Below are 17148 nucleotides of genomic sequence, written 5' to 3' on the forward strand. Positions count from 1 at the left end.
AAGCAAAGTGGTGTAAATACTTCTCAAAGTTACAGTATGGTTACACATATAATGCATGCACCAGTGGAATAAAAACACAAACAAGCATATGTAAATGGATTAGTTGAGCTGCATATTAATACTCTGTTGATTTAACAAATAACTGTCTACATGCTGAATATGTTTTGATTGCATTGTGCTGCTTTCTGCCAAGCAGAACAACAGATAAGATGGCGTTTGGTATGTAGGGCAGAGTTGGTTGCCTTCTGTGGGTAAAAGGTCAGCTTTGCAGCTTTTTCCACTGAAACACCTCTGCAGCAGGTTAACTTTAGATCAGAGCCTGATGAAAAACCTAAAATCAGCTCCTCTGCTCCTTCACAGAGGGTGACGGCTATAAACCCATTTCCATGACTTCTGCTTCCCGTGGCGTTTCTAACGAGATCAGATCTGCACACGCAAGCTAGAGTTCTTGTAATAAGGATGCCACGTTCAAACATCAGAACCCCGCTAACCTATTCTACTCTGAAGTCTTAAACAGAGAAAGCCGAGTGTGTGCACCCGACTTTTCTGATCTCAAATATTAACGTCAGCTCTGCTTACACGTCAGGAGCTCCAAATAAGACGGGCGTCTGTCTAAAAATATCGTGTGCTCTGGTTGCGAGTCGGCCTTTGCTGCTGCAGGGCCCCCCGCACAGAAACAATCTCAAGAGGAAGGTTTGGCTTCTATTTTCACAGAGCCGCAACAGCTGAGGCACATGACAAGATCAGCAGGCTTGGATCCCTGGCAGCTGGCCCACACCATAACCAATTAAAAAAAAGAAAAGAAGCAGCAGCAGCAGCAGCATAGGTCATTCTAGTCAAAAGTGACCAAGCAGACCAACAAACCCAGAGTTAGTGCATATTATTAGTTTTACCGCAGTGTAGTTTATTGTAACATTAGATTCAACATTCTGATGCATTAGCTGTGTAACAGATAGCAGACATGTCTAACAGGAGGTTAATCTATGCTGTCCTCCCTTGATCCCTTGTTCTCCATTTTTAGTCTTTTAACTGGATTCAGTTTCTCTATCTAGCTCAGGATTTGGTTGCACTCTGATTAATATATTCATGTTGAGTAAAAAAGAAAAAAAAATACCATTTTGCACAGCTGAGTACAAAATAACAGAGAGACACACAAAACGGTTCAACCCTGGTCCGATTACCAGAACCTACAGAACCCTCGACTCTCCTTAGCAACCCAGGTAAAGATGTGACTAAAGTATTACAATAAAATAAATCAGACCTTTTAGCTTATTTATTCCGTACGTGGGAATGGGAAATAAAAATTTGAGGCAAACCACTGGTGACTTTTTTAATACCTCTGAGAGAAATGCAATAAGCATTTTACATTTTTAAGTCCATTAAGGAATGCACGACTCTCCGTTCTTCCTGTGGTAAACGTCTGACACTGCACAGAGTCCAATTACACTTAGTTTTCAAAATGGGAAAAAGAGAACACTCCACTGAAGTGAAGCATGTGTTGACCTTCACAAGTCAGGAAAAGAGTATAGCAATTCACTCGCATAAATACAGTTAGAGGAATAATCAAAAAGTTCAATCTGCATGGTAACCTAAATCTATACTGTAAACAACAGTGGCATATCAGGGTAACCAAATCACCATAAGCATTAGATGCTGCCTCTATGGTCAAAAAAACAACAAAAAAAAACTGAAAAAAGTTAGGTAGAACTGGTGTGGTTTAGGTTCTGTGATGATGTGGACCTGGAACCTCATTGAAGTCATTACCTCCAAGAAACAACAACAACAAAAAAAAGCAAAAACAAAGAACCCCAAGAAAACCCCAAGGAGATTATCTTTCTTCTAGAAAGATCTTTAAAATAAAACACATCTTTACCATGGGTGCTAAAAATTTTGCGGTGGGCGCTAGAACATTTTGGAGAAGGTGGAAGGAGAATGTGAAAGTTTGCTTAACACCACCTTCAGTGCCATCTCATTGGTTTAATCTGCAAAAAATAACACAAAGGTAAAGTTGTGGTGATTCTATACCAAACTTATCCAAAGAAAAAGGAAAGACCAAGTCATTCCTGCTCAGCAACCTTTGAATTCTCTAAAGAAACGCCTGCAAGTGAAGACAAAACAAATGCAATTTCAACATTTATCATATAGAAGAAGCAAGCATGTAATTTTATGTTTTATACCTTAAAATGAATAAAAGGCTTCAGACTTTAGAAGAAAACACAAATAAATCATTTAAAGAGTCAACAGTCTTCACCTGTTCACCAAGCATCTTCTGGCCTAAATGTTTTTTGTGGGGCTGTTGTTGCTGGGAGCTGAACAATAACCTCAGCCTCAGATGAAAGCATAGAGAGGACATTGCATAACGCCGCTTGTACTGTAACTGTACAATAAGTCTTTCAGGGGTTAAAATACAAGGTTTCACTTCTAATACTTGCTTCTTTAGTCCTGATGATTGGTAGGTAGTAGAGATGTGCCAATCAGGTTTTTTCCTGCCGATACCGATCACCGATACCGATCACATAATGTTATATATATATATTTTACATTATGTGGAAAAAGGAACCATGAATTCACCTTAATTTAGACAAAAACTTGTTTTAATAACTTTTTCCATAATTGATAATACTGTCTTTAACAGACTGAAAACATATGAAGTCTCTGAAGAGGCTAAATAATACAAAGAGCCAAAATAAAACCTCTCAACATTGCCAAAAAATTCAAGTATAAAACTTAACATTCAAAGGCAAAAACAGGTTCCATTACAATAAACAATCCAGAGTTACTGAATGAAAACTTCCTGATAGCGTGGCAGCTAGCTGATTACTGCTAGTTCTGAGTGGTTGTTTCTGACTGAGCGGAGTAATTATGCAGAACAGGGAGGAGATCGATTATTTTTTTAGAGATTATCTGTCTCATGTTAGGTCAGCAAAAGTTTTAATATGCATGTAAAATGTATTTTTTTAAGTTAGATGCTGCAGCTTTAAGCAGAGGTTCGGTGTGAGAGTCACTACCAGGTGGAGCAGAAGCGGCGCTCCGTCTGTGAAATATTACTAACTGTAGCACGTAGCAGCGGTTCAACAGCGAGAACAGAACCAGCGTCTTACATTGCAGCTTGAAGACTTAAATAATTTTGCGGGTTATTTGTTTAGCTTTCTGACCATCATGCTAATCCGGGTGAGTGTTTGCAGCTGTGTGCTGCTTTACCTTCTATCTGATCCTCCATATGTCTTTTTTACTGCAGTGAGCCACGATGTAGCCAAACTCCATCAAGTATGGCATTGTTTTTATGTCACATTAGATTCGTTGTGTTGATGCATTTTGACCTGCTTCACTCCACGTGCTTCAATTTTCCGCCGCAACATGCAAACTTCCCCATTCACTGCGTTATAGTTTCACATCGCTTAGTATTTGTTGATGCGCGTTTGCGCAGTGTGAAGGAAAGAGGAGACCAGCTGCACAGGCAGGCTGCGAAATGAGATGCAGGTGATCAGTTTGTGGGATCGGCAACAAGAGACCGTGATCGGCGATCACCGATCATACACTTTTTCACGGAAATCGGGCGATTATGATCGGTGACCAATTGATCGGCACACCTCTAGTTGGTAGTAACAGGGTCATTTGAGTTTGCTTCCTGTGAATAGTTGAGGTCATTGTCACTTATTTAATGTTGGCTAGAGACGGCCATTTTCACGCTTCTTTCAAACGACCTGCCTTATCTTTGAGATGCAGACAAATCTTTGACTGGCTTTTAGTTACACTTTTAGCTGCTACTTTGTTCAACAAAAGTAAAATTGTGAATATTAGCAGCTACAATGAACTGCATATTCATTTGTGTTCGAGGTTTGAGTTTTCAATATGTTGGGGGTGTACCAATCTCTCTTTGGGAATGGTGTCCTGGTTGAAACGCACCAGAATTCTGTGCTTCAATAACATCCTGTGGAGTTACCTCTATGGTAAAAAAAATAAATAAATAAAATAATAATAATAATAATAATAATAATAAAAATAGCTGAAAGAAGTGAGGTAGAACTGGTCCAGAGTAATAACTGGAATAAAATTAAGGCTGAATAACTTGTGATCCTGGAGCTCCCAACTTAGGATCAGAACTTTAGGATCAGTCTTTTGGATGAGAGGTGAACCTCTTTCAGAAGTTCAGCTGCATTCAACGTAAGCACAAAGGATTGGCATCTCCAGAGTAAATTCAGGGAACTTATATCAACATCTGTGCTGTGAAATTCCTCCATAATTTTAACCACAGAATAATAAATATACAACATCCAGAAGAACTAGTTGACTTCGCGAGAAATAAAGCAGCTTCCTCCTTGACTAATCAAGTCAAAGACCTGCTAAAAATGTCTAAAAAGGTGTTACAGCACAACTAAGTCTGGAGGAGATATATTTGTTGTTAAGCAACCAATAAATTTCCAAAAATTCAGGAAAGATCTGGAACAAAGTTCACCTCCACATTTATTTTGATTGAAAAAAACATTTAAAAAAAACACAAAAACACAGGTTAAGCTAGCAGCTGTGCTAAATGGTAAAAACTGTAGGCATTTCTTTAATGCAACCAATCCTGATATTTGGACTAATGTAAAGAAAAATAGCAAAAATCAAAAGCTTTTACCAAACTGTGCTACTAACTTTGAGGAAATTCTTAAGCACAATTATTACCGAAGCTTTCTTGTAATGTTTACCCTGTTGAGGAGCCGGCCCAAAGCATAAGCAAGGTTCAAATTGTGACAAAAGGTTGTTCATTCAAAACATACTGAAGGGAATTAAATGTTTTTTGTTGTGTTGATTTTTTTCTTAAAAATAGACTAATTAGTCAAATTCTACTCTCAAACTAATTTGGGCCAGCTCTTTGTTTTGTCATAACTTTGGAATAAAAGAGAAGTTTGAAACATTTAGGCTCTAGCATACAAATAAACGCGCGTCTTCACCATTTGGCAGCTAAGACCGCCCACCGAGTCGTTTCCTGAGAAGGGCGCAGTGTGGAAAAGAGACCAGGAGTCAAGGTGAGACTGCAGGTAAGATGCGACTCAGCCAGCAGCCGTCTGCTCAACGCTCATCGGCAAACAGAGCATTCAGGAGGTTACCCATGAATCTCCGCCCCACAACTCCCAGGTGGGCACGCTGAAGTTGCGAGCTCCGCCTATTTTGCCCTGGAAAGCGTACAAGCGCTACCCTCGGGAAAAGATTCAACATTAAAATGTCACTTTGTGGACGTTAATATGAGGGGGAAAATATATATATATATAAAAATAAACAGCATGCATTCATTGGAAGGGATAGAATCCGTCGGTTCACAGTCTAGGATTACGTTCTGACTTTCTGAGGACGTGGAACAAGCTTTTCCACTCCTCCTGTCCCCCTCATCAGAGAAGCTGAATCCTAGCCGCTCAAATATTTACACGAGAGCTCTGTCGTGCTCTGTGGAGCAGCCCAACATGGCTGGTGCCAGGTACCTTGCTGGTGGAGGCTTTGTAGGTTGTCTTCAGCTTCTGTGACAGCTGACTGGTGCTGTGGCTGGCTGTGTGACACAGACACAGAAAACCCATGAATAAAAACGCCCCAGTGAGTGACAAGCGCTCTGCTTGGTTTCACTGCTACAGAGGCAAGACTTACAATAACAGAAAAAGACACACAAAAAGCTTTGTTGTGGCGTTCGTCAGGCGTCATAAGTCACTGCTATAAGTTTTAGGCATGAGCTTTGCATCACTAAACCTCAAACAGAAACTGCATTTAATCATATTGTCAAATTTAGCAATATTTACTGATACTCTTGTGGGATAAATAGTGGACAAAATAGTAAAAATAACATTTCTGATCATACTGTCAGGTTTTGTTTTATTTAACATCGTTAATTGAAATGAACAGAGACAAGGATAAATCAAAATTCTTATAAGAAATGTTGCATTATAAATGGCCACACCTAGCCTCATCTGGTGTGTCTGCTTTGTAAAACTTTTCAAATAAATAAATACTGTATTCCTATTCGAGTAATCAGAAGAAGCAGAACATTTCATGCCAATAATCTTAAATTATTTTCTTTTTTTTCCCTAGATCGACTTAGATCCTCTTCCAGTTGTTTATTTTTTTCCTAATTATTGCTCTTAAGATGTTTGTTGCATTCATTTTCTGAATTTAAACTAATATGTTCTCTTGTACTGCCTATTTTGAAGAGTGGTGAAGAGAAAAAAGCTAAAAAGAATCATAAAGTCATGGATTATGAAAACTGCCTAGACAATTTCGGCTTGTAATGTTTCAAAATGTTCATATGAGAAAATGACCGAAACTTTCAAAGCTTTAAGAAAAACTCGAAAACGCTCTAACAACTGTTAATCCAGACTGCTTTAAGTGGATTCAGGAATAAATAATTGAATAAATGTACTCCAATTTGAGGTTGGGATTTTTTAAAAATATATATATATATATATGTTTATGCTACTGCAAAAAAGCAGAATTTTTACCCATCTTTGTGTGTAGATTGTGTGTAGCTTAAGACTATCACACCCTTTTATATAATACCTCACAGGTGATTTGTGCTTTTATCTTGGTCTTTGTCAATAAAACTGAAACTTTATGTGCTCCAGCAGAGCCTCCCATTTGTTTGAATGAGCCGTGTTGCCAAAAAAAGTACTAAACAAGTTGATTTAATTGGCTTGTGAGGATGTATTTTCAAAGACAACTTGAACAAATGTCGCACCTTTGGCTTTGAGGGCTCCCTTGGAGGGGTCTCCCCCCTCGATGGCCTGTCCATCTCCAGTCAGACGCTCGTTGAGAGAGTCGATTTCCCGGCGCACTGCGACGTGGGCACAGCATTAATGATTGAACGGAGATCGCTGGGTAGTGAATCAGCAACTGAGGCCTGACGGAGGCGGGGAGGTAAACTCACATTCAAGGTTTTCAATGTACAGATTCTCAAACTCCCGTTCGATCTGGCCAAACAGGTCAAGGAGGTTGTTCCGCAAGGCGAGGGGCAGCTTGGAGTCCTGGACACATGAAACACACATCAAAAGTTATCCAAGATCCTTAATGCCTCTAAAGCTTGTACATCTTTGTCATGTTGCTACCACAAATGCCAATGTAGTTTGTTGGGATTTTATGTGACAAAAACTGAACCTTTTGGTTCAAACGGAAAAACTGCATTTAACATGTCCTTCTCAATAGTGAAACATGGTGGCGTCATGGAAGTTTTTCTTTAACAGCAAAATTGTTCAGAGTTAATTCAAAGACGAATTAAGCTAAACTATGGATTTCTGCAAGTTTCACAAGGTAAATGACAGCATTTTTTCGAGACGGTTATAAATTATTTTAAAAAATTAATGAGCTGTGGTAAAGTGGAAATATGAAAGCTAGGACTGGGCAGTTTGGCTGAAAAACATCATAATATATACGCATTTCATATCAGTCGGCATTGATAATTGATTCGTTTTTTATACTGTCAACCTAATGACGTCACCTTCCCTTTTTTATCCAGTTTCCTCTTGAGCTGTTCATTCTCTCCTTCCATTCCAATCTTTCTTGTTTTTAGCGGCAATTATGCGCCAAAACATGAAACAGCTCCCGCATCCTAAAGCCTACACTGTAGACAAATTTTCTAGTGGACCGCTCAGACTACACGCTGCGTAGGGGGAAGATTTCATAGTGGACCAGTGACTACATTTCTCATAACAACATGCCTTAATTTTCCACAAACCGAGTGAACACCAGCAAGTTTCATGAGCCAGTCCCGTTTCTTATCCACCACCGCACACTATTCAGTGTTCAACTAAGAGCAGCAGTCGCACTACGTGTTCTTGCCACTGGTTGCGCGGATAGCGCCGTTATCAGCTCGGTGTCGCATACTAAACAGTTCGGTGTGAACACGGTTTCTCGTACGTCGCTGAGTACGCGTCCGCGGTTGCAAAAACTTTACCTTTGTGCGGGATTGTCGAGCGAACGTCCGCGTTGAGTCTGCATTATGTCCGTGGAGTACGCCCGAGCATGTTGGGGGCAACACGAAACAGCTGTTGCGCATTTTACACGGAAAGGTTGTTGCTAGGTAACCAAAGAATAAGTAAGTTCAACCTTTCTTTGCTAGCGGTTCCTCTGCCTACATCCCCCAAAATGCCGTGCGGTTCTGGATCGGAGTCTAGTAATTCCATCGAAGCTGTATCACGATAGATGTTATCGTTTTATCGTCCAGGCTTTTAAATTATGTTTCACTTAAGAATAAATGTGTTGTGTTGAGGTTTCATTGATTATTTGTCCAAACAAGTTTCCACAGAAACTTAATTATTAATTAAAAAAAATAAAAGGATGGAGGAAACGATAACCTAACAAGAAGACAAATTTAAGATGAAACAAAATGTAATCAAGCATTGAAAATCTGCATGTATCCAATACCTTGTAAGGACTGAAATTATTATTATTATTATTTTTGTAAATTCAAGACAAAGACAAGCGCAGAAAAATCCTAGAAGACCGGATGGGTGTAAAAAACTGAATCTGAGGTGGAGGGTCAATTTTCTGACTTTGAGAATGACTCTCAAAGTTTAAACGTACGGCAAGAGCTGCAGTGGTTTTGTTTAGTCAAAAGCACATTTATGTACTAGAACGAAATGCATTAGAAAAATCCGTGTCTCAACCTGACATTGTAGCTGCAACCTGACATTTGACAAAACTTGGTTGAGACAATTCCTAAAAGTCTTCCTAAAACTTCAAGGGTTATAAAGACTTATAAAAAGCCACAGTAACACTTATAGACAAAAGCAGCACAGAAGATAAATGACACACCGCTACCACAGAGAGAAAAAGTGAATGAGTCATGAAATAATAATAATAAAAAAAACTTCCCACCGAGCCTGAAGCAGACGTCTCCTGACAAATACAACCAGTGTACTTACTTTCAATACCAACAGCTGCAACAGCAACAACTGCCTTACCTCCATGTCAACCTGCTGCTGGTGCCCAGTTAAATCCAGCTCACCAGTCTCCACCACAGCTCCCATGAAAACACAAAATCCTACTAGAATACACAAGGCTGCATCTTAAGATTTTAAATCAACCGATTCAAAATGTTTGTCTACCAAAGGTCAGAGTTAGTCACGATGACGTTAACACCACATGTCACCATGCTCTGGTGGTGGGTGGAAGACCTATTAGGGAATAACAGGCGGTTCTCATAAGCTGCTTAGTTTTAGTCTCTTAAACTTGCAGCCTGCGACACACTTTGGTCAATAATGCCAGCATTAAAAAAAAAAAAAAATGAGGAGAATAAAACCCGCTCTGTGTTGCATTTGGGCTCATAAAGCCGCCTGGGCATGTGCAAGTAGTACGTAAACAGAGGGCGGCAAAGAAAGGACTGTTGAAAAGACTAATCAGACCCGTATTAAAACTTGATGAGACGACACGGCGGTGGCAAGCTGAGCTCCGGTTTTACTGGCTCAGGCTTTACATTTAAGGGACAAAGTGAGAGCTGAGGCGCACTTTCCACTGATACCAATTTCACCTGTTGGAATAAATGATGAGTCAGAATCGTGTGAGGCTGTACCGCACTGCAGCCTCCTCCTAAAAGTTAACGACTGCTGCGTCCTTAATCAAACAGAGAGTCGTTTTTATTGCCAGAGAGACAAAGAAGGGGAAAAAAAAAAGTCACCAGAACAAGCTTTAAGGAAGCAACTCCTAAGACAAAAACTCTCCGTCCTTCATTTGTGGGAAAGCTAAATCAACTGTAGACTTAATTCAAATAACCTGGTTTGGAGCAAGTTAATCACCAACTTTATGGCGGTGGAGGAACGTTACAGTCGATCCCTTTAAATCAGTAACTAAAGGCGTCACCGCCTAGGATGGTAAACGTTCTGTAACGACTGGCATTAAGTTAGTACAGGTTAAACATGTTCCTTTCCTAAAGGGAACAAACTAAACTCTGATAGTAGAAAGTAAGTCGTCAATGTTGCCTTACCACAAAACCTTAAAAATGCTGTTAAACAGGCTGGCACTGCAGGGTCACAGCTGACAAAAAGCCACATACCGTAGAAATCACTTACATCTTAAGAAAAAAAAAAAAGGAAAAACTTTCTGACCTCACATTTCCAAATGATAAAACCTAATAAATGTAGGGACCCCTCCCCTCTCCTCTCCTCTGACCTGTCCCTCCAGCATGTCTCCTCTCAGGATGCCCGGTGGCCGCTCCTCTGTGCTGTTGGTGCGCCGGATGGACAAACTGTGTGCCTTGCGCTTCTGCTTGGGGTGACGTGCGGCCGAAGCCGAGCCGCTGCTGCTTCCGCCCTCCACAGGCATCTCTCCTATCCCGTGTGAGGCTCTGACCCCGCCCCCCCAACCTTACCTGCTTACAAACTACCTGAGGAGCAGGTAAACAAAGGCCAGGCTCACTGATTGGCAGGTGAGTAGGCTGGGTTGTGTCACTTGTCACCACCTACCTGGAGATTTAAAAAAGAAAAGGGGATAAAAATGATTGTTTACAACTCAGGAGTAGGTCTGCTGTAATAAACAATAAATCAACTAATACTAATAGCATGATAAATTAAAATGAGTTCAATAATTTCCATGATTTAATTTTTTTTTTCTCATCTCTTCCTTTGTACTGCTTTTATTTATTTTTTTACAGACTTCATAATTCATTTTATTTGTTGTTTCTGTTTTATTAATTTTTGATATTCAAAATGTCTTCTAGTTTCAGTATTAATTGTCCTTTAGAATTTAAAGTTTATTGATCTTTGAGAATGTTCTCTAGCGTTATTATGCCATTGCCTTTATATTACTTGAAAATGGTCTCAAAACAGTACTATTGCAATACAATTTTTCATCCGGCAAAATTTGTTATCATGACAGGCCTACTCATGAGGAATCGCTAAGGATATTGTACAGGACTTAGAATTTCATCAAGATATTTTGGGGAACTATTGTGATAATGATTAAGATGATTCTTAAGATTATATAAATATATATATATATATTTAGGTTGGTTGTGACAGTGTAACACAGTATTCATAGCACCACCAACACAAATAGTGTTTCTTGTGTGATTTATACCACAGCGCTGCACACAGTAAGTGCATCTAATCATATTTTTGAACTTGTGGGTGATTTTCAGATCTTTGCAGAGTTAGATTAGATCAGTTTCACATCGGTGCAACCCTAGTAATGATACGCATAATGCGTGAAGCAGCAAACCTGGAAAATTTTCAGTTAATGTGTCTTAAAAATGTCATTTTAATGTGAAGTATGATGGTAAAGAAATAATTACATGAACTTCCTTAGCACCCGCAGATGCTGACCGCAGAGTTGGACCAGAAATCACAGTATCAGGTTTTAAGAAAACCCAACCATATGAGGCATGCATAAAACCTTCATTTAAACTGTGGAACAGAAAGGTGGAGGGTCTATGATGTGGACACCAGTATACTTAAGTATTCAAGAGTCAGACTTGACTCAGTCTTTGTGAAAGCAAAAGATTTGGCTGAAATTGTGTCAATGGTTCCAACACAGCTGCAAATCTACAACATAATGGCAAAGAAAGCAAAAATAACCCAGGTGCTGAAACGGTCTATGACGTAAATTAACCTGAAGGAAGTTGCTGCCAAGGAAGGGAGTTAAAAAGAACCACTTCCCTATTTTGACTTTGTTTCATAAAGAGACCTTAGCTTTTTTGTGTGTGTGCGTCCTGAAACATAACACAAATCCCCAGAGGACTTATTATTGTACATCTATTTTCATGCAATAATTTCACAGCTACGGCCAGACATTAAACATTATGGGATAACACCATGCTACGAAAAAAAGGAGAGATATAACTATGATTTAAAATAACTGAATATCCCTCCAGTCATTGAGTGGCCGAATGAAGGTCCCAATAATGTCGCAGAATCTGATGGGTCACAGAATTTAGTGTCACACCGGTAAAACCCTAAACTTCCTGCTAAAAGACAGTCCGACCTTTGCTAAAACATTATACTTCTGCTTATATTTAGAATTTGTATGACATTCAGCTAAACAGTAGAGGTCATTATCGAGATATTGTCGTTTTATTTCAACAACCCGACCGAGGACAGCAAAGCAAATACAAGCCGAAAATAGAAGCATGGCGCGCGATTACATATCATTTTAGACTATTTTCCCAAAGCTGTACAGGTTACGTTCAAATGTAACATGTATCTAGTAGTCTAATACTTGAACTCTAATTGTATATCTGTACACGCTAGACTGTCACTCACCAATTCTGCTGTGTTCCTGATTTCAAAAGCATCTTCCAACAGCCTTGAGCTGTACAAGCTAGCTTAAATAGCCGCTGCCACATATCACCTTTATGCTATCGGACGTTCATGGCTGCTGGGAAAGCTGAGTGGGCTTTATAATGGGCGTCTGATAATCTAATAAAATCTGGTGGAAATTTTAAATTAACTCTAAACATTAAAGGAACGTTATTTATTTTAAATAGCCTATTTTAATTACGAAAATTGACACATCGCATATTAAAAAGTGCTTCCGCACCACATGATCTCTGTTTGCAGCGTTTGAACCAATGAGCGGTCACGCCGCCGTTTAGACAGCGAATCAAAGTCCGTAACGTCAGAAGGAGAGAGCGAATGCGTGACTGTTCGTTGCCAGTCTGAAATAACTGTAGCAAGCACATTTAAATAGGCTTCAAGGGCGTATTTTGGCTCTCCTGCTGCAAATTACGTATTTGGTAAGTAACATCTCACAGTATGTGCTTTTTGTGTGGTTTGCATGTGTCCCCACAGTGCATACGTATGTTCGGTCTTTAGAGGCCTGGGTGGTGCAGTGGGCTGATGGCGTGTTTAGTCTTCGTTGATTAAAAAGAAACACGAAATGGAATACAATGGAATGGATTCTACTGATATAAATCAACTCCAATCTCAAAAATGTCATAGCAGCTTAAGCAAAAGCTATTTTAGTAACCATCCATTTTCTTTACACGCTTGTCCCTTAGTGGGGTCGGGAGGGTTGCTGGTGCCCGTCTCCAGCCAGTCTGTCGCAGGGCAACACTGAGACACACAGGACAAACAACCATGCACACACACTCACACCTAGGGACAATTTGGAGAGGCCAATTAACCTGGCCTCTCTAGGCCAGGTTAATTGGCCACAGTCCAAAAACATATTTGGACTGTGGGAGGAAACCGGAGTACCCAGAGAAAACCCACATATGCACAGGGAGAACATGCAAACTCCATGCAGAAAGACTAGGGCCGGGAATCGAACCTTCTTGCTGCAAGGCAACAGCTCTACCAACTGTGCAGCCCTATTTTAGTAACCTTTAAACCATAATCACATTTGCACGGCAAAGATATTGTCACAAAAGTGGACTATTTATGCACATAGGAAATATGGGTCGGTAATGCTCAGATTGGCAAATAGGTGAATATACTCAGAATCTACTGCAAGTAAGATCTTAAGTACTTACAGTCATGCGACGACATCTCACTTCCATAATTCAGAATTGTCCCTTTTAGGATCCCTTTTTTATTGTAAAGCCACCTGTATGCCAAGGATAACTTTGGCCACGTGTGTACAATGTCACCCGATCCATTCGTTGGTAGTCCTGTCCGTGTATTATCATCAGCCGGGTGCTTCGTCCTTGTGATTGGTTTTGTGTTTCGGTCAGGCCATGGCCCCAGCTGTGTGGGCGGTGCTCCGGGTGCTATCCCGCGAGGGAGTCGCCGTGTTGAAATCAAACGTACCTGCCAGGAGCAGCAGAGTAGTTCCTGGGTGGCAGAGGCCTTCTGTGACGAGCGGCAGCAGACGGATATCCAGGTGGGTTAAGTCTTTGGAGCTACTATCGTTTAAAGAGGCTTGTTTATTCGTCTTGTAGATGTCTTCGTTTTTCTATTGTATGAACTGGTTTAAGTGAATAGATAACCCCTGAGCCCCTGGTTGAAATCAGCTGTCTAAAAACTACGAATACCATATTGTGGACAGGATGCAATATTAAAGTTGTTCCATTTCTACATCAGCGAGGTGAGACGCGCACAGGCTGCAGTCAGGATGCCCGAGATCACCACAGACCACCTGGACGAGAAGCAGGTCCAGCTGCTCGCAGAGAAGTGCATCCTCATCGACGAGAACGACCAGAAGATCGGAGCGGACACCAAGAAAAACTGCCACCTCAACTCCAACATCGACAAAGGTATTCCCGCCTGCGGTCCGCTCTCGCTGCTTCAGCAGCTCCGACCTCACCTGTCTTCCTAAAACCTGTCCAGGTTTGCTGCACAGAGCCTTCAGCGTCTTCCTTTTCAACAGCGAGGAGAAGCTGCTCCTGCAGCAGAGATCCGATGCTAAAATCACCTTCCCAGGTGAGCAACACTTAGGTCCCTGCCACATTATATTAAACGCGATGACTATTGAAATAATTATCCACTAATTTAGCAGTCGATTAATCATTAACTGGGAAACACAAGTTGCTGAAAGAACATATTCACAGTAGTGATTCAGTAATTGAGCCAAAACGGTACAAAATGTATACATTTTGCATTTAAGATATAAAAAAAAAGTCTAAAGGTGTTTTGCTTGGATCTAGTTTTATGTAAAAAAAAAAAAAAAAAACTTTTTTAGTTGCAGATGTGTCCTATAGAAATGATCAAGTGCACTAAAAGAATGCTATGTTGTTGCATTTTAGACAATGTTTTTTTCATACATATAAAAGGATATCAAACTATTTGTTTTTGTTTATTATTTATAAAATTGTATAAAATAAACTTAAGCGGTTAGATGAAAAATCTGCAAAGTGCCCCCATAATTTTTTTTTTTTTAATTGATTAATCGTCAGAATAATTGATTACTAAAGCGGTTGTTAGTTGCCGCCCTAATAATTAGTCAGAAATGGCTTCAGCTGGATTTTTCTCCCCACATGCAGGTTGCTTCACGAACACATGCTGCAGCCATCCTCTGCACACGGACAGCGAGCTGGAGGAGAGGGACGCGCTGGGCGTGAGGAAGGCCGCCCAGAGGAGACTCCAGGCTGAACTGGGAATCCCCCTGGAGCAGGTGGGAAGCACTGGCTGGAGGAGGATTAAAGAGGTTTGAGCCACATCTTCGCTCCCAAGTCTGATCTGCTCTCGTTCTCCAGGTGCCACCAGAGGAGATGACGTACCTGACACGAATCCACTACAAAGCGCAGTCCGACGGGGTGTGGGGAGAACACGAGATCGATTATATACTATTCATGCAGAAGGTGGGTCGACTCGATCCGATCTCTAATCAATGCTCCGGCTGTAAGGATAATACTGCTTGAGTTTCATGTGGGTGTTTAAGGTCTGGAAAGTGCTGGATTTCTGTATAAAGTCCTTGAAAGTGCTTGATATTCAAACGGCACACTTTGATAATAAAGTGCAATGCAACGTTTGATTAAAAGCCTAAATTTAGAAGACATTTGCAGTTGAAACCAGATATTTTCATTACACCCAATAACAAGACTTTTTTTTTCTCTCACTGTCTGGAGTTAAATCAGACTAAACGTTTCTGTTTTAGGTCACTTAGAATTATCAAAATTATTTATTTAATGCCAGGAAAATTAGTGAAAATATTTGATCATAGATTTTTATCATTTTTGTTGTGCACTGTTTAAACATTTAATTTGAATGGGAATGATATTTACCTTAATACGATTTTTCTGGATTGTTTCCATGTAAAGAATATTTATTATTTCCAGTGACTCAATAGCTGCATTTCCATTGTAGGATTGCGCAATTTGATATTTTGAAAAATAAAATTGTGAATTGCGAAACTGTTTTTTCACATTGACAGTTTTGGTAACATTTGTAATGGAAATGCAGCCAATGACTTGATTTAAATGATGTAAAGGTTGACTTGTATTTTACACATTAAACAGTGTTATTGAAAATTGGGGGATTTAAAAAAAAATTGCTTTATTCTTGGGCCAATCAGGTGTTCAAGAGTATAAGAGACATTAATAAATATATATTAGCTTACCTTGTACATGCTGTAGGATGTAGAATAGACATTATCAACAGTAATAAATATCTCGTTTTAGATCATATTTTTATCTACAAAGTGTGACACTAGTACCTTGAAAAAAATACTAGGAAAGGTGCTTAAATTATACCAACCTCAACTGTCTTCCATCATGTCACAACAAATTCCAGCGCATTTCATTCCAATTTTGACAACTTTTCCCTGCCTTTCCGGTAGGACGTGGAGTTGAGTCCAGACCCCAACGAGATAAAAAGCCACTGCTACGTGAGCAAGGAGGAGCTCAAAGCGATGCTGGAGAAGGCTGAGCGGAAGGAGCTGGACGTAACGCCTTGGTTCGGCCTCATCGCGAACACTTTCCTCTTCAAGTGGTGGGACAACCTGCACAACCTGAAAGAGTTCATGGATCACAGCAACATCCACCGCATGTGACCACAGAGATGGAGATTTTGTATGCAACCGCGTTCAGGTGGTCTTCAAGAACTTTAAGACTGAGCTGCGGGAGTCCTGAATGTAATCTGCTGTTGCCTATGGCAACAGCGTTTTGCTTCAGGAGAAAGCTCGAGGAACTGAGTCGGTCTAGACAGAAAGTAGTGCTGGCACGCCGAACAATGAGTGAATACAAAACTGCTAACGTTTGTTGGGATAGAAGAATTCAATGTAGCCATCACCTAAACAGAAGTAGATTATTTTTGTATGAACAAGTTCAAGTGCCTGATTAATGGTCAGTAGCTGTAATAAATCTGTCTTGGTCTACAGTGATGGCAGTGAACAAGATGTGTCCTTGTACATTTTTACACAATTTGTTTTTCCTCCACACCGATTTTGATTTTATTGAAAGACGAGTTTTTCCAAATTGCCGTCTTTCCATTAAGCTAATTTATTTTCAAAATGTCAAACTGCGCAGTTATATGGTAAATCGAGATGCGTGGAAGAGATGAGCTTGTGGCACTTTCTTTACTGCTTAATGTTCCTCTCATAAGCTTGGATACAGTGTTCAGAAAATCCAGATTCTTTAAAAATGACTTTTTGTGGCTCACCTTTCATGTGGACGAAAGTGCAGTCTTCTCTATAAGAGTGTAGCCCAAAACATATTCATTACATTCTTTAAAAAAAAATATAAACTCCTACTCAAAAAGAACAGTGACAAGGCCATATAGTGAGTTCCACTCTTTGGATTCAGTTACTAAACTTTTT

General features: G+C 40.1%; 2 protein-coding genes across 5 annotated transcripts in view; one reads left to right on the top strand and one right to left on the bottom strand.

The window, feature by feature from the left end:
• Positions 1 to 13557, bottom strand: part of LOC103482259 (WD repeat-containing protein 37-like) — a 27036-nt gene extending 13479 nt beyond the window's left edge. The window contains exons 1-6 of one of the 4 annotated variants that reach the window (XM_081602032.1): positions 13427 to 13557; positions 10129 to 10421; positions 6893 to 6989; positions 6704 to 6799; positions 5463 to 5527; positions 5094 to 5177 (exon numbers count right to left, since the gene is read on the bottom strand). In XM_081602032.1, the coding sequence (XP_081458158.1) occupies positions 5094 to 5177; positions 5463 to 5527; positions 6704 to 6799; positions 6893 to 6989; positions 10129 to 10281 (495 nt within the window). In that variant the 5' untranslated portion in view covers positions 10282 to 10421; positions 13427 to 13557. Of the gene's footprint in view, positions 1 to 5093; positions 5178 to 5462; positions 5528 to 6703; positions 6800 to 6892; positions 6990 to 7915; positions 8210 to 10128; positions 10422 to 12215; positions 12472 to 13426 lie in introns of those variants that run through there. The other 3 variants (XM_008438296.3, XM_008438299.3, XM_008438298.3) reach the window with 3 other exon arrangements.
• Positions 12551 to 16713, top strand: idi1 (isopentenyl-diphosphate delta isomerase 1). The gene is made up of 7 exons (XM_008438300.3): positions 12551 to 12688; positions 13628 to 13776; positions 13977 to 14149; positions 14223 to 14315; positions 14876 to 15006; positions 15089 to 15193; positions 16171 to 16713. Exons 2-7 carry the CDS (start codon positions 13631 to 13633, stop codon positions 16381 to 16383), a joined length of 861 nt encoding a protein of 286 aa, XP_008436522.1. The 5' UTR covers positions 12551 to 12688; positions 13628 to 13630; the 3' UTR covers positions 16384 to 16713.
• The last annotated feature ends 435 nt before the right edge of the window (positions 16714 to 17148 follow it).

Source organism: Poecilia reticulata, chromosome 20, assembly GCF_904066995.2.
Source record: "Poecilia reticulata chromosome 20, P_reticulata-male-v2, whole genome shotgun sequence".
Taxonomy (NCBI): domain Eukaryota; kingdom Metazoa; phylum Chordata; class Actinopteri; order Cyprinodontiformes; family Poeciliidae; genus Poecilia; species Poecilia reticulata.